Source organism: Trichomonas vaginalis, chromosome IV (assembly GCF_026262505.1).
Source record: "Trichomonas vaginalis G3 chromosome IV, whole genome shotgun sequence".
NCBI lineage: Eukaryota > Parabasalia > Trichomonadida > Trichomonadidae > Trichomonas > Trichomonas vaginalis.
The window spans coordinates 16,895,401-16,921,051 of NC_067206.1; the positions used below are offsets into that span (position 1 = coordinate 16,895,401).

At 33.5% G+C, this 25,651-nt stretch overlaps 8 protein-coding genes and 3 pseudogenes across 11 annotated transcripts, besides 10 other annotated features; 7 read left to right on the forward strand and 4 right to left on the reverse strand.

Moving 5' to 3' along the window:
* Positions 1-16,964: part of a mobile genetic element that runs on past the window's edge.
* Positions 687-1,204, forward strand: TVAGG3_0108980 (annotated as a pseudogene). The gene has a single exon. A coding segment is annotated over exon 1 (518 nt).
* TVAGG3_0108990 (uncharacterized protein) lies at positions 1,440-2,105 on the forward strand (the record flags this gene model as incomplete). Its single annotated transcript, XM_051223078.1, has 1 exon — positions 1,440-2,105. The coding sequence occupies one exon, from the start codon at positions 1,440-1,442 to the stop codon at positions 2,103-2,105; it is 666 nt and encodes a 221-aa protein (XP_051108064.1).
* Positions 4,480-5,205, forward strand: TVAGG3_0109000 (KilA, N-terminal/APSES-type HTH, DNA-binding family; the record flags this gene model as incomplete). The annotated part of the gene is made up of 1 exon (XM_051223079.1): positions 4,480-5,205. The coding sequence occupies one exon, from the start codon at positions 4,480-4,482 to the stop codon at positions 5,203-5,205; it is 726 nt and encodes a 241-aa protein (XP_051108065.1).
* TVAGG3_0109010 (uncharacterized protein) lies at positions 6,739-7,209 on the forward strand (the record flags this gene model as incomplete). Its single annotated transcript, XM_001322280.2, has 1 exon — positions 6,739-7,209. One exon carries the CDS (start codon positions 6,739-6,741, stop codon positions 7,207-7,209), a length of 471 nt encoding a protein of 156 aa, XP_001322315.2.
* On the reverse strand, positions 7,226-7,645 carry TVAGG3_0109020 (protein of unknown function, DUF4108 family; the record flags this gene model as incomplete). The annotated part of the gene is made up of 1 exon (XM_051223080.1): positions 7,226-7,645. The coding sequence occupies one exon, from the start codon at positions 7,643-7,645 to the stop codon at positions 7,226-7,228; it is 420 nt and encodes a 139-aa protein (XP_051108066.1).
* On the reverse strand, positions 8,085-8,917 carry TVAGG3_0109030 (uncharacterized protein; the record flags this gene model as incomplete). The annotated part of the gene is made up of 1 exon (XM_051223081.1): positions 8,085-8,917. A coding segment is annotated over one exon (833 nt), but the record flags the coding sequence as incomplete, so codon positions are not given.
* Positions 12,553-15,018, reverse strand: TVAGG3_0109040 (annotated as a pseudogene). Its single transcript has one exon. A coding segment is annotated over exon 1 (2,466 nt).
* TVAGG3_0109050 (uncharacterized protein) lies at positions 15,972-16,853 on the forward strand (the record flags this gene model as incomplete). Its single annotated transcript, XM_001297634.2, has 1 exon — positions 15,972-16,853. The coding sequence occupies one exon, from the start codon at positions 15,972-15,974 to the stop codon at positions 16,851-16,853; it is 882 nt and encodes a 293-aa protein (XP_001297635.2).
* Positions 16,863-16,964: a terminal%2Cinverted (terminal inverted repeat of Maverick-3 transposon ID:TVAGG3_0108960).
* A 1,820-nt stretch (positions 16,965-18,784) lies between these two features.
* Positions 18,785-18,830: a mobile genetic element.
* Positions 18,831-18,959: 129 nt separating this feature from the next.
* Positions 18,960-19,706: a mobile genetic element.
* Positions 19,707-20,001: 295 nt separating this feature from the next.
* Positions 20,002-20,039: a mobile genetic element.
* Positions 20,002-20,039: a terminal%2Cinverted (terminal inverted repeat of Banshee-A3 transposon ID:TVAGG3_0109080).
* A 766-nt stretch (positions 20,040-20,805) lies between these two features.
* Positions 20,806-20,840: a mobile genetic element.
* Positions 20,806-20,840: a terminal%2Cinverted (terminal inverted repeat of Banshee-A3 transposon ID:TVAGG3_0109090).
* A 2,013-nt stretch (positions 20,841-22,853) lies between these two features.
* On the forward strand, positions 22,854-23,216 carry TVAGG3_0109100 (uncharacterized protein; the record flags this gene model as incomplete). The annotated part of the gene is made up of 1 exon (XM_051223082.1): positions 22,854-23,216. One exon carries the CDS (start codon positions 22,854-22,856, stop codon positions 23,214-23,216), a length of 363 nt encoding a protein of 120 aa, XP_051108068.1.
* An 18-nt stretch (positions 23,217-23,234) lies between these two features.
* TVAGG3_0109110 (serine threonine-protein phosphatase family) lies at positions 23,235-23,477 on the forward strand (the record flags this gene model as incomplete). The annotated part of the gene is made up of 1 exon (XM_051223083.1): positions 23,235-23,477. The coding sequence occupies one exon, from the start codon at positions 23,235-23,237 to the stop codon at positions 23,475-23,477; it is 243 nt and encodes an 80-aa protein (XP_051108069.1).
* A 4-nt stretch (positions 23,478-23,481) lies between these two features.
* TVAGG3_0109120 lies at positions 23,482-24,068 on the reverse strand (annotated as a pseudogene). The gene has a single exon. A coding segment is annotated over exon 1 (587 nt).
* Positions 24,069-25,223: 1,155 nt separating this feature from the next.
* Positions 25,224-25,251: a terminal%2Cinverted (terminal inverted repeat of MuDR-2B_TvMULE3 transposon ID:TVAGG3_0109130).
* Positions 25,224-25,651: part of a mobile genetic element that runs on past the window's edge.

Here is a 25,651-nt window from a genome sequence, read left to right on the forward strand (position 1 = left end):
CGCTGGGTCACTTGTTCTGAAAACAGTAAGAACATAGGCAAATTTAGAGATATTGTATTCGAATTTGTCGACGAACTAGAAGATGAAGCAATTGAAATTACAGACTATGGTAAGCATACGTTTGAGTTTTACTACTATAGCGAAGAACAGGACTCTTTCTACTTTATACCGGCGTAAACTATAGAAAATTACAAGTATGTTTTACTAAGGCGGCTATGCTTATGTAAACACTAGAGATACAGATGGAAAACACGTTCATATATTTCTCAACAAATTCAAGAAGCTATATGGCATACCATTTTAAAACATTTTTTTTAAAACAGTATATTTTTACATATATTAAATGTTTCAGGTTGAAAAACAAAGAACAAAAGTAGCAGATACAAAACCGTTAGACTATATCTTCACAAATGCCGGGTAGGACTATATCAGATGAAGAAATTTCATCCGGCTCCTACCGCTTTGACTTTCCAATTCGTTGGCTTCAAAGTCCTTCAGATGCAAAGGCAATAGGATTTAGAAGAGTTTTGTTTTCAAAAAGAACTAACGCGTTTATGTTTGCAGTATATTTTCACGGTCAGTATAGAGGTTCTGATGGTCTACTAGACAAATTTGACGAAATGAGAATCTTTACAATTCGTTCAGACGAAAACCTTGAGAAGACTCTAAATGACTTTCAAACTCAAATGAACAAATACTACTGGGAATTTCAAGAAAAATACGATTCTTTACTAAATGGAACATACTATCTGAAACTAGAATATGACAAGATGAACTCCACAGTTTCATTTCAAAGGATTGAAAATAACCCTCCAAGAGATACACAGTTTTTATTTTGGCAAGTAGACAAACGTTCTTGGGCACAATTTCTTCGGTTACTAAACCAGAACGAACCATTACCACCTGACGGTCCGTTCTGGTTTATACGCCCACCAACAGATTTGACAGTTTATAGAAACGTGTTCGACCCTCAAAATGTTATGTGTCATGCAGTTTCAGTTCAAGCAACAATAGTTTTCTTTGTATTGGTAAGGACTTTTATGACTTTGCTTCTAAATTCTACGAACCACCTAGTAACAGTTTCTCTGACTTTCAAGTTTGGTTCACAACAAATGGTGTGCAACATATTGTTCCATTGTACTACGACTTTTATCTCGAATTGTCTTTCATATATAACTACGGAGAAGTGCTGAAAAAGTATTGAAAAATACTTTTAGGGTAGATGTTTTTTTAGGTGTGCCTATGTGCCTATGTGCCTCGGTCAAATGAACTTCTCTTAAAATTACTGACAACATGACATTTTGACAACAACACAGGAGATAGATTTCATCGTACATGTTTTGTCGAGATTTTTATCGTTGTGGTCCGACGGTTAAGCCACAAACGAATGTCCGACGTCCCACCAAAAAATATTTTTTATTTTTATTGTAAGAACTGAAATGACAGTCGAAGCAAAAACGTTCACGAACAAATCTAATGGCGAAACATTCACAAAAGGCACTTACAACGGTATTGAAGTCTTACGTAGAGACAAGGATGGTTATATAAATGTAACAAAGATGGCAAGAGAAGCAGGAAAGTTAAACCATTTAAACAGATTTCTCAATAGTGCTAAAATGGAGGAAATTCTTGAGTTTTGGTTGAAAGAATACGGTCGAGCCAAAAGTGGCTCGACCTCAAAACAAGCATTTTATGAGCTTACTAAGGGCGTTATGAATGAATTCAAAGGTATTTACATACATCCTGACCTCGTTCATTTTGTTGCTGAATGGTGCTCTGTAAAGTATGTATTTTATGTCAAAGATATTATGGACTCCATAGACAAGAAAGTTCATGAGAAGTTAGATGAAGAAGAACTTGAAGATACAGTAGAGAATGCAAAACCTTTGTTCGAACAAGAAGTTAGAAAAATGTGCGAAAAACAAATAGAACATGAACGTGAGATATGTTCTGGTTATAGAGATTCTCCATACGAACTAGACCAATGGGAACAAGAAGATTTAAAGAGAGAATTTAGAGAATATGAACTCGCTAAGATAGCATTAGAAGCTGCAGAAAAGAAGTTAAAAGTTTGGGGTTGTTTTGTACAAAAATATTGTGAGTAAATGAACCATTTTGTTGCTGAATTCAATAAAAATATATTTTAGGGTAGAAGGGTATATCTACCCCGTTTTCTACCCTCTTTTCTACCTCATGAATTTTCATGAAATTTATACAGAAAATGCTTGTTTTGAGGTCGAGCCACTTTTGGCTCCACCGTATTCTTTCAACCAAAACTCATGAATTCGGCAAAAATATATTTTAGGGTAGAAGGGTATATCTACCCCGTTTTCTACCCTCTTTTCTACCCTCTTTTTCTACCATCGTAGAAAACACACAAAACTCTTGAATTTTGTTGCTGAATTCAATAAAAAAATATTTTTTATTTTTATTGTAAGAACATGTTAGCAACAACTTCACCAAACTCGTTAGTCATGAACCCAACTTCAATGTTAGTAGAGATGAAAAGCTTCATTCCTTCTTCATATACTTTCGAAACAGAAATCCAGAAGATAAAGCAGGAACTTCTCCAAGGAGATTTAGACTGTAGTGCAAAAGATGAAACAAATGAACAGTATCTTTATGAAATGCAAGATATTATAGACCATTTGCCTAAACTACCTGAAAACAACAACAAAAACACTCACTATTCCAGAATTCGATGAAATTGAAGTCGGACTGACTGACTCAGTAGAAATAAAGAAGTTCATACGAAAGGTAAACTATGAATTCCTTGGATTTCATTGCAACCATAAAGTTATGGACATATATAAATCTGAAGAATTTAAGACCTACGACAACTTTGTTTCGTTAGTTGCTGAGTGTGTCTTGCAGATAAGAGATAAAGATAGAAGAGGTAAGGTATGGAACCAACAGATAAAACCAGCAGCCTTTGAGTTAAAGAAGACCATCTACGCCTTAGTCATACTAGCAGGACAAATTTCAGAATATAACGCAAAAATGAACTCACAATGTTCAAAATGTAAAGCAGCAACAAGGAAATATAACTACTCCGTCAAAGAGATAGAAAGAATGAGAAAAGACCATACTGACTTAAAGAAAGAAGTAGAGAAACCAGCAGAAGATAAAATGGACATGTTGACATTTCTGAACAAAAACTATCCAACTGCTAACGATTTCCTTCTTTCAGATGTCAAGAAGAAATATAAAGAAACCTTCGGCATAGTTAAAATTTTTGATATCCTTCGTGAAGAAATAGAAGCTACAAAACTGTTTAAAGTCATGAACCATCACAACATATACCATGTAAAAACGCTTGTAAAATAACTGGGGTAGAAAAGAGGGTAGAAAACGGGGTAGATATACCTTCTACCCTAAAATATATTTTTATTGAATTCTGAGTAAAATTCTGAGTAAAATATATTTTAGGGCTTGTGTCAAACCGTTGAGTTTTCACAAAATTTAAAAAATAACGTTTACCATGTGAAACGTTTATAAAATAACTGGGGTAGAAAAGAGGGTAGAAAACGGGGTAGATATACCCTTCTACCCTAAAATATATTTTTGCTGAAAAAAATGACCAAATTTCATGAATTTCCTTAAGATAGAAAATAAAAGTTAGTTTTTTTAAAATATTTTTTTTTATTTTGTATGTAAGAACAGGATATGTTAAACATTGAGTTTGAAACAGTTAAAAAGATAGACAATGACACCAAAGTGGTTCGAATTGGTGATTTAAACGTAAGATACTCAAAGAAATACAACAAATATTCTTTGTCAGACATTATATCTCCATCTGGAAAGAAAACATGGCATTGGGTTGGAATTGCTTCAACTCAGAAAATTTTGACAAGAAATCCTGAGCTTATGATATCGGTAAGATTCTATGGAACTACAGCATATCTCATTGACAAAAGTCTTATACCGATAGTTTTGTTATGGATTGACCCAGTTGTTGGATATAATTTCATAACATATGGTTCATTCGATACGGAACGTTGCAGTGAGGGCTTACTTTACATCGTTCAGAAACCGAAGGACTTCAATACAAAGAGATATAAGATAGGAAGAACATATAATATAACTCAAAGATATGACAGTACAGTCAATAGAGTTAAGGTTGTGTTTGTTAACGATATGAGAGCTGCTGAAACAGAACTACTTGAAAAGTTTGAGAAGATGTATGGTGCTCCCACGAAAGGTAAAGAAACGTTTGAAGTAGATGAGATAGATAGTGCTATAAAATTATTTGACGAAGTTGCTGAAAAATACATGTAAAGCGTATATTTTTGGTCTTTTATACAAGATAGAAAATAACGCTAATTTTATTTTTTTTATTTTTTTATCCGGAATATAAAGACAGATATGTCAACAACAGAGAACACAACAACAGTTATAGTCCATGAAGCTATAAATGAAGAATATGAGTGGATACAATATAACAAACAACTCCGTCTCATTCGTTCGGTCAAAGACGATATGTACCAAATGCAAAGTATTTTGACAGCATGTTTTGCTCCAGATACTAAGAAACCACAAGACTGGTTTAGGAACCAAAGCACACAAGAACTTTTGAGCGAAGCACAGCGAGACATACTTTTTTCTGAAAACAGTGAAGAACAGCGAGTAAGTAAAAAATCTTACTCGCCTAAAACTCATGAAAATCGTGAAAAATTGCCAAACGGTTTGAGAGGATATTATGTACATAGACTTCTTGTAAATGCTGTTGCAATGTGGGCTTCACCTCGTTATGCTTGGCATGTTTACAGACTTCTTGACGAAATTCATAGACAAGAACGTGAAGAGCTAGAGAACAAGCTTGAAGCAAAAGACAAAAACATACAGAAAAGAATACCACGTTCGGTACCAAAAGGAAAGGAAAAGAACTATAAGTATATGATTTACACTGAAGAGATGGAAAATGAAGAAGACAGAGATATGGTTATGTTGCATTTAGTCAGAAGAAACAACAAAAGCTTTTACGACCTTGCTAAGATTTACAAATCTGACAGAAATTGGTTCTATCGCGAAAACTTACCGATTTCAATGACACCGAATGAAGATGTGAAACAAATAGTTCAAGATACTTTACCTCAAACACACTATGATATGAAAGGTTGTACAATTCTTACCTTCAAAGAAGATTTGCCATTGTTAAAGGAAAAAATAACAGAGTATTTTGACAACTTCAAACAAGTAGGGTAAATTTCAATCTTTATTTTTCAAGCTTGCCTTTTACATTCTGCCTGAGGAAGTCTTTAACAAGCTCGTTAATTTCAATTAGATAAATTGCTTCGTCTAAGGGGTCAAGCTCCATACTGAGTCAGTACAATATTGTACTTTTTCAAGACAATGTTGTATAAATTCAGTACAATATTGTACTTTTTCAAGACAATGTTGTATAAATTCAGTACAATATTGTACTTTTTCAGAACAATGTTGTATAAATTCAGTACAATGTCTCTCAAATTTGAGTACAGCTGTACTTTTTCAGAACAAGTCTTGAACTTTTTCAGAACAATGTTGTACTTTTTCAGAACAATGTTGTACTTTTTCAAGACAATGTTGTACTTTTTCAAGACAATATTGTACTTTTTCAAGACAATATTGTACTTTTTCAAGACAATATTGTACTTATTCAAGACAAGTCTTTTATTGTTTCAAGACAAGTCTTTTACTTTTTCAAGACAAGTCTTTTACTTTTTCAAGACAAGTCTTTTATTGTTTCAAGACAATGTCCGACGTACCACCAACCGAGTCCATTCCAAAGCCAGAAGAACCGACAGCCCCAGCACCACAACAGACTAAGACTAAACACTTAGATTTTTCAAGCTTGACTTTTTACAATTTGAACTTTGTTTGCGTAGATATGAATTCTGAAAGAAGTATGAGGGTCTTGTATGACTTTGTACTTCTCCCATAGTTCATGTCTGTCAAACTTACCTGCCATGGACTCTTTCATAAGTTCCATGAAATCGTCTTCGGACAATCCGGGGAAAAGTATAATATCAGTAAGTATTCTCTTTACATCCTTACTTAAACTCTTGGCTGTCTGTACACAAATGACAACAGAGATGTTAAAGTGTCTGAGCTTCTTAAGAATTCGACACATGTCTTGTTCTCTATTCTTTAACAAAGGATGAGAAGCAAAGTCATCTAAAATAAGAAGACATCTATGAGGGTAAGTCTTCCAATCGTACGATTGCAATTTCTTCGAAATGTATTCTATCTCTTTCTGTTTGTTTCTGAAGTGTTTCTTCTCTAATATTCTCTGCATTTCCTCATTTGGGTCTTTAAACTTCGAATTTATATACTCATTTATAGCATTGTACTTCAAAACTCTTCTTTGGTACTTCTTTATCCAATCTAACAACTCAGAGTCTTTTATACATACTAACTTAGACTTCTTTATAATATCTTTGAACGAATTGACGGTTTGGTCAAATTGACCCGAAGTACTACAAATGACTACTAACTCATAGAATGGGTTCTTCTCATCTAGTTCTTGTTGTTGTGCAGCCATTTTAAGATAAGTGAAAGTCTTACCCGACCCAGGTGGTGCGATTAGACCTGTTATACCATTCTGAGCAAATAGGAACTTGTCATGTATGGGTTTTTCTGAGCATTTTCTAACTTCCTCTTGTTCTTGTTTAAAACATTCTCAAATTTCTTGTCAATGTCAGCAAACTTTTTTTCTAACATATTTTTAGAAAAATTAAAATTTTTATCTTTTAGAAAATGTCTAGCGATTTCGCTATCTATATTCGAGACAAACTTTTCGACTCTAAAACATCTGTCGACCATAAAATCTTACATAGTGTAAACAAGAAAGGTGAATTTGTTCTAAAGTTCTGTTTCTGGGAATATGACAAGAACCATAAAACATTAGGCAGAGAAGTCTTTAAGTTTGTCAATGACAGACTTGTTGACAGAGATGACGCCGATTGGAAAGATGAAGTCCAACAAAAGTTCTTAGAATGCAAAGAAGGCACATGCGCTGTTCTTGAAGATGAAATAGAAAACAGAATAGAAGAGCTATTAAAGGACAAAGAACTTTTACATAAATATGGTTGCGCCAAATTTGACATAACTCCACCAGAAAAGAAGAAGAAGAGAGAAAAGAAAGAAAAGAAAGTAGAAGAAAAGAAAGTAGAAGAAGAGAAGAAAGAACCAGAGCCAGTTCCAGAGAAAAAGAAATTTGACATGTAAAAATAAAATTTTATTTTTAGAACATTTCTGGGTCAATGTCAATGTTCTCTTCCTCTTTAGGAGCAAACACTGGCTTAGACTCTAAAATCTTTTTACCCAATTTACCTTGAACTTCAACTATCTTAGACTCATAATATTCATAGTCGTCTGCTTTCTTTGGTTCATAAGGTATAACAAGTTTGTATGCTTTGCCTTCTTTAAGGTTTGAGAACCTTCTGTCAAAATTTTCTTTGACTGCTAACAAACCTTCTATGTCTAAGTCTTCAAATTTCGCACCATTTTTAGTCACAATAGCAAACTTAACTGGTTCGATGTTCCAAACTTTGTCAAATGTAGACTTTTCAAAATGGTAGAAGTAAACATTCAAATATATGAATGGGTCTAGTTCTTCTTTGACTTCTGTCATGTACTTATTTACTGAAATATATTTCGTCATCTTTTCTATCGGATAAAAAAATATTTTTTTTAAAATTTACTCATAAAAATTTTTCTTTGTATATACGCCGTTCTGAACATCTAAAAGATTTTTGACATTTGCCAAGAATGTTCGTTTAGACGCTGCCATATAACCATATTCTTGACAATATTGTTTATATTCATCGTACAATGACCTTTCATCTAAACACTCAAAGTTAGTCTCATCTATAAACAGTTCATATACACTCTTGTTTGCTTCTAACAATGTTTGTCTCTCTTCGGTATGTGGAATTTGTCTTGGATTGAACTTTGAAATATCTAATGTCATGAAATATGAGAACAAGTGGTTGTAAAAGTTAGGTGTCAAAGTTTCTGCTAAGTCGTCAAAATATTCTGTATCTTGCATATGAGAATCTGACGTTCTGACAACTACATATCTTCTGTCAGAACTTTCTAACTTCATCGGAACAACATTGTTTGAAACCATGATGAAATTTGCAACATTTTCACAAACTCTTTGGTCTTTATATTTTCTTTCAACAACTCCAACTTTGTCTGTTATAAGACTCTTCAAAGCATCTGAGTTTAAAACCTTTGTTGTATCTATACTTTGAAGTTCGTTACATACTATAAGTTTCATATTCTCTATTGAAGAGTTAAATTTACCGCAGATGTTTTCTAAGTTTGTCATATTAGGGTTCGAATAGCCCTCTAACAGTTTGCATAAGATATCTGTAAAGAAAGTGTTCTTACCAGTTCCTTGTTTTCCAATTATAATGAGAGCAGTTTCATTTTTAGCACTTGGATATTGTAAGATGTTTGCAAACCAACATAAGATATACTCATAGACTCTTTCGTTTCCATTGCATATAATTTCTTTGACATGGTCTAACCAAGCTTCTATAACATTTTCTTTCCATTCTACTTGTTCGTATTTATATCCAGTGAAGATAGAATAGAAGTTTGGAGATGGTGTATAGAACTTTATACCACGAACTGAAAAATCTTCTAACTTTGACAATAAGATATCCCAAGCATCTAACATCTTCATGCCAACTTGTACGACTTTTATTTTCTTAAGTTTCTGTCTACATTCTTGTTCAGACACTATTGTTGCTCTTGGTTTGTTAAAGACAACATCCCATTCTTTCATAACATAACATTCTGGGGCAGAGTCGACATAAATGACTAAACGTTTCAAATTCTCGACTGCTTTGTTATAGTCTCTAAATGGACACATATTTCTGAATGCTTGGAAGTCATAAAAATCTGAAACGTCTATTCTGTACATTTTTATAAAAATAAAAAAAATATTTTTTTTTATTCTTGACTTTGTTGTTCCATTTGTTGCATTTGTTGTTCTTGAGCTATTTGTTGTTGAAGTTGTTCTTGTAGTACAATACTTTCACCAGTTGCATCTTCCAATTCGAAACTTTCTGCCGTCATTGACAAATACATAGGACATAAAAGTTTTACAGGAACAAAGTTTGCGTCAACTAAGGTTAAGTTTATGTTTGCCAAAGGTTTGAGTTTACTAAAGCTGAAAACTCTGCATTCGAATGAACAATAGGCAAACCAGCAGAGAAAGTGTTTGTTTATACGCATGAGTATCTTTTGGTCATAGTAGTTTCTGTCGACATTCGAATAGCACTTTGAACCTAAGTTTGAAACAATATATAAAATAGGTGTACTTAAAGTCAATGGAACAGACAAACCTTGTATGACACCTTTTCCTGTTATAGGAAACTGTTGGTAGTAAAAACCAGATATAAGTTTTGTATTATAGCTCATATCGTTTATACTAAACTCAGTCGGACATCCAAACATAATGAAACCTGCTCTAGTTGCAGCACATGTTACATCCGTCCTTAAAGTATTAAATAAGTCAACAAAACCTGTTGGTGGTATATCTGAGTAAGTATCTTCAAAGAAGTATTTTTTACCATTCACAACAACAAAGTCTTTGGTGTCAAAAGAGCAAAACAGGCTTTAGTCGTCATCGTGTTTAAGGTCAGTTTACAATATCGTCCTTGAGGACTTTGTAAGTTTGTTGTTATAGAATTATATGACTCAGGGTTTTTAGTCGTAATAGTATAAACCACTATGTCTTCTGCCATTTACTTAGCAAGTAAATTTTAATGAAATGTTGTGGTCGTCAAATATTTTTATGACGTCTGGGAAACTATATTTTAAGTTCAACGTTTCACCTCCTTTCATAACGTATATCTTGTCAATGACATTATATGAAACACCACAGCAACTAACGTCGGGTTCTATTTCTTTGATGTTTATATCGTCTGCCTCTGTCAAAAGTTTCAATAGTTCTTTAAAATTTCATGAGGTGCGATGACATATGAGTTCACTTTTACAGGGTTGTGTTCGACCAAGTTTAAATTATACCTAAAGCTTGACAAATCTTCTCCTGAGTTTTAAGTTTGTCTTTTAGTTGTTGGTAGTCGTTTCGAATATCTGCAACAGAACTTAAGTCTCTGCTAACTTCAGGATATGTTGGTTGTTCTTTTAACAGGAACTATTGTTATACCATCTTCGTCTTCGTATGGTTTCCCCACTTCAACATCTCTTTCTTTGACATTGACAACAACACTTTGACTGTTTGTTTGAGTTGGTGAATTTAACTTCACATCTGCCATCGCCATTAAACCTTTTGAAACACTTACGCTTCTATTTTTCGGAAATGACATTTTACTTAGAATAAAAAGATGGACGTATTTGAGTATCTCTTCGAATTGAAGCAGAACAAAGTTTACACACACAAAACAATACAAGTTCATTGATAGAATAGTTCTTTACACAAACAATGGAAAATGTTATAGAATAGCAGTCTTTGCTGAACCAAAATATTTTCATAAAGCAAAGAAAGTTGGTATAACCGAGATGGTGAAAGTTCTTGACGTTGACAAAAATATAACAACAAAACTGACGATATTTCTAAAGGTAAGTTTTTAATACAATATTATATCAAAACTGGCGTACTGTCAATATTTGACGGAGAGAAGTCAGTTCAAGAACAACTTACTGACCTGCTGCCAAAATCTGCTCGATGGAAGCTGTCGTTATGCCAATCTGAGGAGCCCCAGCAGGTTTCATCGAACGAATCTTCAAAAGAGCATCTTCCGTGAAAAGTGCTATTGGTTTTGTAAACTTCTTTGCTCTCAGTTCATCTGGACCGTCTCTGTCACCAGTATATTGTATTTGAACTGTACCAACAGTTGAAATACCACCCATAAAATCTTCTGAGTCAGCAAATGGAATGCCAAGCCAAAAGTTTGAACGGTCTCCATTTGTTATATTGAGTGTTTTGAGCTCCTGTATGAGTCCATACTTTCACATATGGCATAATAGAACTTTGCATTTCAGGGTTAATGGTTTGTTGTGAAGTTGTTGTTAAAGTTCATAGCATCTAATGTCAAGTTGTATGACCTCATATCCTCAACTGTAGAATATTCTTCTCTTGGATAATATTTCCATCTATGTTTATATGGTATTTAATACCAGGGTTGTAGAAGCAAGAATAGTCATTTATAGTTCGTCTGAACAGTACAAACATAGTATCTGCATGTTTCATTGCAGTTGTTAAAGCAATATCTGTTCTTGCACCTGCGGCTCCTGGATTTTGGTTTCCAACTTCACCTGCAAAGTCTTTGACAGATATTTGGTGTATAGGGAACATAAGTGGAACTGCAATATATTTGGCAGCTAAAACAAAACTGGGTCCAACATATAGACTGCAAGTCTGCTTTCTATTCTCTTGCATTCAAATTTTTCGCATGTGAACTTAACTGGGTCCCAAGCAGTTCCAGCAGCATTGAAATAATAGTTTACTTCAGTGTTGAGGTTTGAGAAACCAAAGTCTAAGTCAACTTTGTCTTTGCAAAAGTCGGCGAATGACGTTTTATTTGTCCACTACTTCTGTAAGAGTGAATGGGTCTTGTGTTGGTGCAATGACTAAGTTATTTTTGCTTGGAGTAAGTTCGATAGAAATTTTTCCTGCCCAGTTTGGCAAGTATCTTAAAAACCTGAAGATGAGGAAAGATGACAAAGGAACTCTAAGTTTCAGTTTTACTTTAGTGACAGCATTTCCATCTGAACCAGAAAGGTTAACATAAACTCCTGAACGTTAGGGTCAAGTCTTCTTATTTTCTCAATATTGCATACTGGTCTGTTTGTTCTCTAGCTTGTGGTTGTACTGAGTTTCTCAAAGCGAACCATTCATAGTTTGCCCATGTTACTGTTTGAACTAAGTCAGAGTTAGAATATATCTTATATCCCATGAAAAACTTCTGGAGCATATTGGTATCCGACATAGAAAATTCCATTGCAACCTTTCTTGTCAGACAACTTGGCAGAAGGTTTTATTTCAATGTCTTGTTCCACGTATAAGAATGAGTTGTCAATAGAAATAATATGAAACCTGTCGCAAGCAATATCTACTGTTGTTGAAGAAACCTTCTCCAAACTCACCTACGTTTCCATAAGAAACAGCAGTTGTATATTCGTAAGTTCCAGGAACTATTTCTGACCTTCTAATGGCATTGTCGCATTCGTTATACCATTCGGAAACATTTCCATTCATAGCATCCAAAACTGTTGGCGTTATATTCTGAGCGGCGTACATTTCATATGAGTAAAAATATAGAATAGTTGGATTTATATGTCATAATAGAACCCCACGTGGACCAAGCTTTACTTTCTTCCTGACTGAGTTTTTAACTCTTCTTTTTCCTTCATTGCCCTCTGCTTGAAGTTGTTGCATCTTTGCTCATGTTCATCTAGTATGTTGCAAATTTCCCATGCCTTTTTGCCTTTGGCTCTGGTCGCCCATCTCAGGTAACCTATATCCTAGAAAGATTTGTCATAGTTGTATTTGAGTCTTCCTTTATTGTTTGCATGACTCTTTCCTGAGTTTCAGGTTCAAGCTCTTCAAAACAGTGCCTGTCCATATGGAATAAGCTCGTTTCCAAATATATGTTTTGTAGCCATTCTGGTTTTCTTTCCATGTTACCAACAATATCTTTTGTGAATGGGAAAGCTTTTACCCAATCTTTCAGTCTTGCGTCGTTTATTTCTGTAGTTGGTTTTATTTTGTCAAGGAACATGTTTTTCAATACTAACATTTCATTTGGTACTGTCCATTTGAGTTTTCTTAAATATTCATCCTTCTCGGTTCATTGTCTGCAAAGTAAGTTTTTATGACATTTTGTAAACTTTCGTTTGCAAGGTCATGTACAATAGGTTCTCTTCCTTCTCTCTCCCTAACTTTCTTTCTAAACTCTTCACCAAATATACCATCTTTATGGTTCTGTGTAGTTCTTTGAGATAAATGTTCTAGAACGTCAGGTGTTATATTTCCATCAGCCATGTTCATTTCATACTGGTTCAAATATCTGCATCTTTCATATCTTTCAATGGCATTAAAGCCGCGCTGAAAATACCAGCTATATCTGGTTCACCATTGACTTCCATTGCGTCTACAACTTCTTGGAATTGAGGTTGTAAGTTTATGAACCACCTATCCGGGTTAGCTTTATGACCCCATCTCATTGTAGTTCCATCGTCTGCAGAAACAAAAGTAGGTTTGTTTCCATCTTGGCTAGGTTCTGAATGAACTTTAAACAATGTTTCATTTCTATATGTTTTCTTGAAATTTAACCTTTTATCTTTCACCGAGTTCATCCGAAGATTGAACGTTAAATGCTCGTAAGTAAAAAGGGTTGTTGTATTTGTGTACATTTTTTTCAGTTCTTCCATTCTATGCTGAATATTTTCATCTGGTGTTGGAGTCTTTTGTATGTCGGCAAACATTTTTCGATATTCTTCTACTATGTCAGCCGAATTTTCTTAGACTCTTGAAAGATTCCATATTCACCTCATGTCTTGTTGAGGGTCAAGATTTTTCGGCTGTTCCAAATCTTCATCTAGTTCTGTGAAGTTAGTTTCCAAAGGAGTGACTTGTTCGTTTCCTTCAGGCTCTTCTAGCTGTTGTTGCTGAACTATTTCTTCCATGTCTGGTTGTATCTGAACTAGTTCTTCCTGTGGAGTTTCTTGTACCTCATCTGCTGGCATTTCATATATTCCGAGACCGTTTTCAACAATTTCCCTATCTACGTCATCCGCATTCATAAAGCTTTTGTTCTTTCGTTCCGTCTCCTTTTTTTACGCGTTTCATGACGAAAGTTGAATTGTCATTTAGCTCTGACATCAAATATCTCGGAGTAAATTCATCCATGTCATTTGGATGATATGCTATTAAATCATATCCCTTAGCGAGCTTGTATTTTCCAGGTTTGAGAATTATATCCGTTTGGTGCTGAGCCATAAAGCTAAATAGGTTCGGGTCAGTATTTCCATCCTTGAACTTTCCAATAGCTTCTTTATATCTGTCACTAAAGTCAATAGTATCTGGGAAACCACACTCTTCTTTAAGCATTTTTAAGAATTCTTGGTTTCCTTGTTCTACTTCTTTTATGTCCTTGCTCTGTTTGTGGTTGTTGTGCTGGTTGTGGAGTGGTTGCTGTGCTGGTTGTTGTTGTTGTTGTGGCTGGTTTGGAGGTGTTGTTGTGTTGGATTTTTGAACTGTTGGTTGTTGTGTTGGTTTTGGTGCATGCCTGTGTCTATGTCCATGTGACGATGTAAATGTTTTAGGTAGTCCTGGTGCAGGTGCTTCTCTTGGAGGGTTTGGTGGTATATAAGTTCCACCAGCTGGCACATATGTTCCATCTGCAGCAATAGTCCTACCTGACTTTTCGTTTTAAGAAAGCATTTACTAGGTCTGTTTTGGTCTGTTGTAACTCTTTTTCTTGACTTTTCACAACAGTTGCTCTAACGGCGTCATAGGCACTTTGAACTGCCTGTCTCGTTGCTGCATCTGTTATTTTCGTCATATTTTGTGCTACTTCTCTTTAACTCTTTGTCGAAACCTTCAGACTTCAGTTTCTTTCCAGATGAGAAAGTCGTTCACTTGTTTCACCTTACTATGAAGAGCTTCGAAGGCGTTCTTAAAGTCAGCATTTGTTAAAGCTTCATTTGAACTATCTTCATCCGCTTGGTATTTTGTCCTTATTGACCCTATGAGTTGGCTGCTTTAGCGTTGGCTTGGGCATCTAACCAGTCATTGTTAGCTTTATATATTCTGCGCTTTTCATTGCCTTTTGCATAGCCGCGTCGTTATTTTTACTTTCTTGTGCTAAGTTTTTCTACTGTACGGTTTGGTTTTGCAACTGTAAAAGTTTTTTCTGCTTTACATTTGCTTCAACTTCTTTTATACTCATCGCTATCCATATATGTCTTCAGGGCTTTTTGTTTTATCTCTTTCATCTTTCAGTACTTTATATCGAGTAGTATGGTTTTTCAAATTATGACATCTTGTTCCATTTTTGCTACTTCTGCTGCTTTTTCTGACACTTTTTTCGCATATTCCTCTGTACTTAGTTCTTTCAGTTGTTCTTCTTTCTTCTTTTTCTCTACGTTTAACTCATTGAGTTTCTTTGTGTGTCTGTCATATTCTAGTTTCTTTTCGTTTTCACTTATTTGTTTCTGTATGTCTATGTTTGACTTTTTGACATCTGTTATTTGATTTTTGAGTGAACTCAAATTCATTTGACTTTGAGGGTTATAAGCTGTTCCGTCTGCAGCTCCACCAAGCCTGCCATTTTCGCTAAAAGTGCCGCTCTTAAACCTCCACTCGTGCACCAATGACTCGGTTTAAAAGCATAGGATTGCTTGACATTTGTTGCAACATAGTGGGGGTCATTCAGCATTTGTTGTTGCAACTGTTGTTGTGGTGTCGTTTTACTATTGGATGTTTCAATGCTCTCTTCCTCTTACGTATATTCTTACGTAGCTTACGTGGCATTTTAAGTGAAGTTAAAAAGCGGTTTTTGACAGATGTTTATATGACACTTTTTGTTCAGCACAAAAAACTACTCGGTCAAAGTGTTGTCAGTTTTGTAAAATAACCGTCCTATCTCATTCTATAAGGGGGAAAGTCTTCTCAAAGTATACTTCCTTGGAACGCCTGTAACTTTTCCTGTAGCGACGATAGACCCTTACTTGTCCAGACAAAGCTGTACTATTTTGAGTGCTCTACAAAAAAGTCAACGGCGACGACTCTCAAAAACCGTTGTGTAAAAAGTTTTACCGTTGGACAAAAAAGTATGTATAGAAAACAAAAAACGTTTATAGTTCATTCAATATTTGAGATGGAACGGTTTGCCAACGGTAACTATTAAATAAAATAAAAAAATAGAGGGGGTTACCGTTGACGAAAACGGTTTATTTTAAACTTTTCTATGAGTAGTCCGAAAAAAACAGTTTATTTTTGTCTAATGGAAGCCAACATTAACAATTCTCAACCGCTAACCAAAGCCAAAGCCCCACAACCTCCAAGAACTGGCACAGCTGTTAGAATAACCGCCAAAAAGTCTAACAGCGAATTAAGAGAAATTCTTCAACAAATTTGCTCTAAATATCTCAAAGACGCCGAAGAAAACACACAACCAGACGCTATATACAATACTCAGTTCTGTGAAGTTCTGAACAAAGCAATTGCTAGTTCAATTGAACTTACTAAGACAATTCCAAGTCCAATTGAGCTTAGCGATGTCTTAGTTCAGTATTTTCCAACATTTACTAAGCTTATAATGTTGAGAACTTTATACCAAGTTCGTCAAAATCTTCCTCGTAACATCCAACGGTCATTCGACAAGACAATTGCCGAATTCCAAGTCTTTAGTTACGGATATGACCAAGATGAATACATTGACGAGTTCGGAGACAACTGTACAAAATGGTTTGACTGCTATACGACTACACAATTTGAATTCGACTTTCTCGAATTCAACGCAGCAACCATTTATATCATTGCTCTTTACCTTTCCGAACAACAACAAGACCTCGCAGATGGAGATGTTGTTACTGTCGTCATGGAAACTCCTGAACAATTCGGAAAAAAGAAGTCTCTAATTGCCAAATTTGTTCCAGGACATCAGCTTTTCCAACGCACAGAAGTCTTCTGTATTCCTGGAACTAAGTTCTTTGTCAGGAGCGAACTCAAAGAAAGATATAATGTGTCATTCAATTACACATTATATAATGTCTTCGACCCAGAAGAAGACTTCTTCCCAGAAGCAATGGAGGAGGAAGAAGAGGAGGAGGAAATACAAGACTCAATCCAAGAAGAGTCCTCCGAATTCACACCAGAAGACTAACAATTTTCCGAATAAAAACCTCATTTTTTACTAAACATCTTCAGGGCTAGAAGGGGCGCAGCCCCTGGAAGCCCCATTACCTTTTTTTTTTTTTTTTTTTTTTTTTTTTTTTTTTTTTTTTTTTAATAAAGCTTTGAAAAATGCATTTTGATCAATTTAAGATAAAATTTGGCCATGTAAAAGAGGAATATCTTGAAGATCATTGTAACTTGGAGGCAAATGAGTCCTTCTGATTTTTAACAAAACAAGATTGATTTTACAGTAAGTTTCGTTTAGATCCATGAAAAATTCTGGAAAATTTTTGAAAATAAAGGAAATTTTGGGTGGGATACAAAAATGTGCTTCGTAAACTTTTGTAAACTGTCAAAAATATTTTTTGCAAAAATTGTAAGTTTCATTAGGGTGTCAGATTCTGGCGCAACTCTATACCCTTCCAGGAAATTTTAAAAATCAAAATCTTTATAAATTTTCAGAAAGTCAGAAGATCTTTAAATAAATTTGGAAGTATGCTTTTCCAAAACAGCAAAAAGTTGGTGCCACTTGCCACAAACTTTTTGAAAAAAATTTCCACCGGTAAAACAAATCGCGCCACCGGCGCAATAAGATCAATAATAAAACAAGGGGAGTGAAGTTTGTCCAAAGTCTCTGATCAAATCAGAGACTTCAGAGGAACTTCACTCCGCTGTACTGCAATTGCGTTCCCTGATCATTTGTGTATCAGGGATGATAAAATTGAAGACACGCCGTACATGAGCTCGGCAAACGCCGAGCCAATTAAAATAACCTACATATTATTTTTTTTCTAAACGTACAATTCTTTTTAATTAAATTATCATCTTATAATTTATATATATATTTAATTTCTTCAAGTTTATCAAAACTATTTTAAAAATTATTCAAAAACTCACATTTTAAAAACTTAAAACTGATTAGCACAATCTCAAAGAAAAAATCTTATATAAATCTCTTATCATCAAAACCAGAATTTTGTTAATTTATTCAATAAAATCTTAAAAATTCATTATTATTTTATGTAATCTATTTATCAATTCGTGCATTTCATTTGTGTGCAATTTAAGCTTGCATATAATTTGAAATTATGATATATCAAAAGAAATATTGCATACCAAAGATGAAGCATCACATATGGCTTTAGAAATCACACAAGATTTCTACAACAAATAAATTTATTATGCGTCACATTTATGCATTAATGATGATACTGTGCGAAAGGAATACTTACTTCTATCTTAATGCATTAATTATCAATAACTAATTCAACAACTAAACGGAAAAAAAGCCAGAAGAAGAAAAAGTTCTCATGGCAACATTGGAGTATGCCGAAAATGTTTTCCGTGAAGTTGGCATTACATTGCACAACAATTGGAGACTTGAATTTGAGTCTCAGGAAGAATGTGACTATCTTTTCTCAGTCAACTATATTCCATTCGATGCAGTCATTGGCATAACAGAAGAAGAAGAGGAAGAAGAATTGGGGAATAACGAGGTGAGGTGAAATCTCTCTCCCGACACTTTATAATCTTTAAAATCCAAAACTTTCTTTTTGACAAATGAGTCTTCCCGAGTAAGACTTCTGTGTCTAATTTCTTGGTTGGCATAATTCATCTTTTCTTCTTCATCAAATCTATCGAGTATTTCGGCTTTATAATCACCAGTATAATATTTTGTATGTGCATTTATTATTGATTTGATTTCAGTATCTGAAATTTTCTTTTGATCATTATTAAGTGCAATTAAGCATCATCTCCATATATAATAATTAGAGCACAGCGTTTTTCTATTGAACAAACAAGATTGTTGATATATGTTTGAGCTATGTATTTTCCCCAAATTACAAAGAGCTGTTTTTGTAGGTCGATTAAATTCTTAATTGGGATTTTGAATGACCATTGGAATAGAGTGATGGACATTTTACGAAAAAGTGACACCCAAAAAGTGACACTTTCATGAGGGGGTGTCACCGTTTCTCGATCCGTACATTGGAGTGAAGATGGAGTTTTTTGAAGCACTGAAATATTATCAGTGCCTCAAAAAACTCCATCTTCATTCATAATGTACGAAATTTTCAGCAAATAAGTTATATCGCGGAGAAAGTTTCCTCACTTTCTAGAGGGAATTGTTCCTTCTAATGTATATATTCTTAATATATACATTAGAGGGAACAATTCCCTCTTTAACATGCCAAAACTTGCGTCTGATTGTTTGCAATCAGACGCAAGTTTTGGCAATTTCTAGTGGGAATAGAGCCTTTTGAAGCACTGATTCATATATAGTGCCCCAAAAGGCCCTATTCCCACTTTAAAGCAAGGAAACTTTCCCAAATTTTTTTTAGAATTTGAGAAAAGTTTCCGAGACTTGATGTGAGGACTACTCGCTCTGAGGCACAAATTCTAGATTTGCACCTCAGAGCGAGAATTTCTTCTCAAGGCTCGGAAACTTTCCCCAAATCAAAAACTGAGGAAAGGGCTGTAAGGTCGACTCTGGTACCAATAGGTACCAGAGTATTATATTAAAATGCTCTCACAAGAAGCTCTAAGAAGTTCTTCTGGAATGAGAAGATCTTCTTAGAGCTTCTCGTGAGAGCAGTGGAAACCCGTCTCCGGTATATGTTGATACCAGAGCTTTTGATATTTGAAGACTCTGGTACCAACATGTACCGGAGTAGATGAAGAATGTGAGGTGGACCATCATTTTTTGATGGCGGTTTATTTGAAATTTAAAAATAAGATATTATGATAAATATATGATATTTGAGAGATACAAATGTTAAATTAAATATATAATATCTTAGAAATTGAGATATATTTTTTTTTATTTTGAAAATATGAATTTTTTTTGATATTTTTATGAGAGAAAGGTCAGGTAAGTGGGGCTTCCAGGCGCGTTGCGCCCTCTAGCCCATAAGAAATTTTGCCCAAGACCCAAGAGGAGGACCGAACCCCAGCCGACCAGCCGGTGACAAAACCAAAACCATTGTTATTTACATCATATTAATGGTGTCACTTTTTAAATGTCACTTTTTATGTCACTTTTCACAAATTATATATGTTTTCATGTTTTGTCACTTTTCTGTCACTTTTCGGGTAAAAACATATTTATTATTATATATAAATGAATTTTACAAAACTGTTGTAAACAGAAATTCATCAAAAGTGACACCTCAGAAAAGCTAAAATATTGAATTTTTGGAACTGTTGATAGAGCACGTTTTTAAATATTAATTAAAGTAAATGTATATTTTGTAAAGATTCTTTTTAATAAAAAATAAAATTTTGAAGAAGAACACAAAATCTTCTGAAAAATAATATCACATAAACTCATATTATTTTCTAATATATAACTATTTTATATAAAAATCAAATTCAATGATCTTAAAAGCGAAGGATAAACCTCAAAATTTACGAATATAATGAGTGGGAATATAATGCTTATCTATCATAAAACCATATGAAATATCATTTTTTGCTTTACGCCTAATTTTTGACGACAATTAGCAAAAAATGTTAAATGTTAACACTCAGTCCATTTGAATATGAAAAATAAAATTGACTTTGATTAAATGTTTTTATTTATCATGCAATTCTTCTTGCTAATTGTCGTCAAAAATTAGGCGTAAAGCAAAAATTAATATTTCATATGGTTTTATGATAGATAAGCATTATATTCCCACTCATTATATTCGTAAATTTTGAGGTTTATCTTCGCTTTTAAGATCATTGAATTTGATTTTTATATAAAATAGTTATATATTAGAAAATAATATGAGTTTATGTGATATTATTTTTCAGAAGATTTCATTCTATATGCCTATGAAAAGTACTCTCAAAACTAACTTTTTCCTAATTATAATTAAATCTAGAATATTGTATTATGCTTAGTATTATTTCATTTTTCTCATTCAATTTAGAATTTACAAATGTCAAAAAATTGAGAGCTGTCACTTTTGATGAATTTCTGTTTACAACAAAACCACCATTACCGTTCTTTGGAAATAAGAGTAGATGCAAAGATATTATATTGAGAGAACTTAAGAAACTACCGAATGGTCTAACATTTGTAGATTTGTTTGGTGTGTAATGCATGAAAAATAGCGTGACTTCATTTTTGACAGTTTACAAATGTAAAGTGTTGCATCCTTAAAAACTTGGAAATATATACATTCATGAATTATCTTGTATATTAATTGAAAATTCATAAAACCCTAACAATATTTTTTCTTAAAAAAAACTATAAAAATATAAATAAAATTAATCGTTAAATAAAAATATTTGATATTAGAATTTTATTGGAAAAATAAAAAACTTAATATTTTAAAGAAATACTTAAATACTTGAATGTTTTAACTTTTACATTATCATATAGACTCTCAAATTATTAGCCATTTTGGCTGAGAACTATGGTCTGCGAGGTACATAGATAGAACAGTACCTCGCAGACTATAGTTCTCTATATGGCGCCGAAAATTTTTTGGTGAAATGTCGTCGCATTTCACCAAAAATTTTTCGGCGCCATAGGAAGAATTGGAGGGTGTGAGATACTATTACATGCTATAGTACTCACACCCTCCAATTCTTAGCCAAAATCGCATAAAATTTGCTACTTATCTTCAGATTACCTCCCATTATAAAATATATCATTGCTATCTCATCGTACTATACTTCCACCTATTGTATTTAAAAATATAAAATTTTTTGATAATATATTTTTATATCTTGAATTTTCAAACAATATATTCACAGAATATAATGGGAAATCTATCTCAACCTAGCCTTAAAGTACCAAACTCCTGCTTGCATTCTCACTCACAAATATTAAACATCCATCTCCAAAAAACTAAATTCTTCACAATTTTTTTAAAATTGAGAACATAAAAAACGTATGCATTCAATAATTTAAGATACTAACAAATATTAAAAACTTCAAAATATCAGATATTAACGTTTTTCAATTAAAAAAAATATCATTTTGCTTTTCAATTCGAACATAAATCTTAAATATTTTTAATTAATATCTGATTTACAGCATTATTATCCATTTATAAATCTGACAAATAAATGACAAAACCATCAGAAATAGTATCACTTTCTGTCAAAAGTGAAGTCACGCTATTTTTCATGCACAACATAGATTTGTTCGGTGGAAGTTTCTATATATCCCATTTATGTCATACCGTATTTCCTGACTCAAAGATTATATGCAATGACTTCGACAACTATATGGACCGTCTCAAACATATTCCAGACACAAACAATATATTGAAAGAGTTAAAAGAAAAGATACCTATAGGTAAGATGGAACGTATACCATTAGATAAGAAAGATATTGTGAGAGAGGTTTTGAAAAAAGCAGAATATATAGACTGGGATAGTATATCTGCTAGACTATTATATAGTGGTGCTATAAGAGTTCATGACATTGAAACACTTATGTCAAAAGTTTTATATCTTAACTATACAAATGTTTTCAAAGAGAACATAGAAAAATATATTGAGGGTATAGAGATTGTGAGATGTCATTGGACAGAGTTGTATGAAAAATATAAAGACAAGGAAAATGTTTTCTTTATAGTGGACCCGCCGTTCTATAACACATGGGATTTTCAATACCAAGTAGACTGGACTTTGAGAGACTCTTTAGAAACTTTAGACGTTATACATAACCATCCATGCTTTTACTTTACATCCGATAAAAGTGGTTTGGAAACCGTTATGAGATGGTTAGAGGACATACATGACTATGAGTTTATATATGACAAGATAGAATATGAGAGAGGTCCTATAAACCGGAGAAAGTGTCACAATAAAGAAATTTTATTAGTAAGTAAATGTGGTTTGAAATCGGATTGTTAGTTTTAGGTTTTTTCCATTGTGTCATTTATTTATTTGACGTGGCAGAAAAGTACAGAGAATATGAAGATGAACCAATGCCCGCAAATGTTCAGTATATGTACTCGTAAGAGATATTTTTATCTAATATTAAATGGACGCACAGAACTTAGCGAATGCACAGCAACCTGGACAACCAAACCCAGAGAATATTCCAAATGAAGTTAGAATACAAACTGCAATGGCAAACTATGGTCAAGTGCCAACAGATGTACAAATGCAAACTGCCATGTCAAATGACGCTGCGTTAGGTTTGCCACCATGGTATGCAAATATGAGATGGAAAGAGTTTTATACAAACCCTGAAGTGGGATATAAACAACTTTATGCAGATGACGCGAACACAGGAGTTGACCCAGAATATGTTTTCTACCAGAGGAGAAACAGAATGTATGAGCTCCAGTTAAAGAATGCTATGGAACTCAACAGGAAACGTAAGAGACTAGGCGGACATTAGATTTTTACATATAGTAAAATGGGTTTCTTCAGTAAGATAGGAAACTTCTTTCGAAATGTTGGAAGAGGTATATGGGATGGAATAAAATCTGTCGGAAGAGGAGTATGGAACGGAGTCAAAAATATTGGTAAAAGAGTAGGTCAGTTCGTTGGTATTATACCTAAAGACCCTGAACCAGAAGAGCAAGCTCCTGTTATACAACAGCCTGAACCTGCACCACAGTCTAGTTGGCAACCAAATCCAACACCTCAACCGTATTAAAAAATTATATTTTTATCGTTCGATAGTAGTTGTATATGAAACTAAGTTCTAAGTAAAACGCATGGTATAATGGAATTATTCTTTTTCTTCCATCTGTAGTAAACCATACTTGAAAGTCTGAAATACTTCCACTTGGTGGTTCATATAACTTTGTAGGTTTTTCGTAAAAGTCATTTGCCAAGCATAAGAAAGAGTTTTGGGCGCCAGAAAATGAAGCATGAACAATAATAGCATCTTGGTCGAAATATTTTCATATGTTCCATTAGGGTTTTCGACTTCATAATAGTCCGGGTGTACTGGATATGCTGCAGGCTGATTTAACATCCTCATAAATCTATACCATGCCATGTTGTTATATTTTGTAGAAATATAAACGTTTTCTCCAAGGTCTTCTATTTTATTGATTTTAACAGTTGCATTTTTCCTGTCATACATAATATCGAGATGGTATTCTCCTTCGTCAATGTTAAACTGGTTTGCATATTCAATATAGATATCGTTTATTTTTTCTTGAAAAGCTTGAAGAGTTGTTTCTAAGTTTATAAGCAAATTAACTTGTAAAAGTTTTCCTTGTTCAAATTTCTCATACATACGTTTTTCTTTGTTATAGTATCGAACTTCAAAACCGACCGTAAATGGGAAACCATGTATGGCTTCTGAAATGAACTTCATTCTACGAAAGCCAATAGCTTTTGTGACAGATGGGTCTCTTAACCATCTTAATGGGTAGTCAAAACGATAGCCTTCATGCTTTACGGTATCTGTCTCAAACTTTTGACCGACATTAGTAAAAAGTTCATCTAATGGTTTAGTTGTAGCAACTCTAGAATTTTCTTTTTCTATTGGAAGCATATTTTATCTATAATAAAAATGTCAAATGAAACAGCGTCTATGAGAGAAATACAACACAACCGACAACTCATTATGCAAGCTCTAAATAAGAACACAACAAACTTTTCAAACTATTCTAAGATATCTGAGTCATTGAAAGGGGGTGACTTAAAACTGACAATAAACCCAATGACAGATGAGTTTGTGTTTCAAGACAATAAGAACCATACTGTCTGTATAAATCCAACAAAAGGAACTTTAAACTAGAAACCTATAAATGAACTTCTTTTGAAAGCAGATGTTGACAACAAAGCTGACAAAGAATATGTAGACGATGCAATAGCAAAAGAAGAAGAAAGAGCTAACAATGCTTATGCAACAAAAGAACATACTCATCCTGAACTAGCAGACAAAACATATGTTGACAATAAAATGTCAAGTGAAGTGACAAGAGCTGAAAACGAATATTCTAAAAAGACTCATATACATTATATTAACCAAATACCAAGTCTTAAGGAAACATTAGAGACAAAAGCAGATAAGACTCATACACATTCTATATCTGATATTACAAACTTACAAGAAACCTTAAACATGAAAAATGACGTTGGACATACACATACATCTTCTGAAATAACAGACTTAAACGTTAGCCTTGAAAATAAAGCAGATAAAACATATGTCAATGAAATATACCAAAGTTTGATAGGAACAAAAAATATTGAAACTATTGTTGGTGACTTTTCTGTCAATGAAGAAAATAAATATTTTAGATGGCAGTTTGTACAGTCCTTAGAAAATGGTACACGGTGTAAACTCATTCCGAAAAATAACAATGAAATGTATGTAAGCTATAAAAAGAATGATGGTACACAAGTTAAAGTTCCATTAGACAACAACTGCTACTTAAACTTAGAAACAATAAGAATTACCGAAAGAGTGACAAAACATCAAAAACAGGGAGGGGGTCTCAATTTTTATTACTTATATTATTTTACAATATTTATATAAATACTCTTTATAATATATTTTACTATAAAATTATACCTCAAATTCAAATATTTAAAATATTATTTACATAATTATCTCAAAATTATATTTTTATATATTATTTTGCATATGTATAAATCATATAATCTATATCTATGCAAATCTCATCTAAATTTTTTTGAAACAAACCGCTACCATTTTATAATGGTCCATCTTAAATTCATCATAAATTCTGGTACATGTTAGTACCAGAGTCTTCAAATCTCAAACACTCTGTACCAACATGTACCAGACGCGAGTTTCCAATGCCCTCGTACGATTTTCTATTAAAGATCTTCTTGAATGAGAAGTCT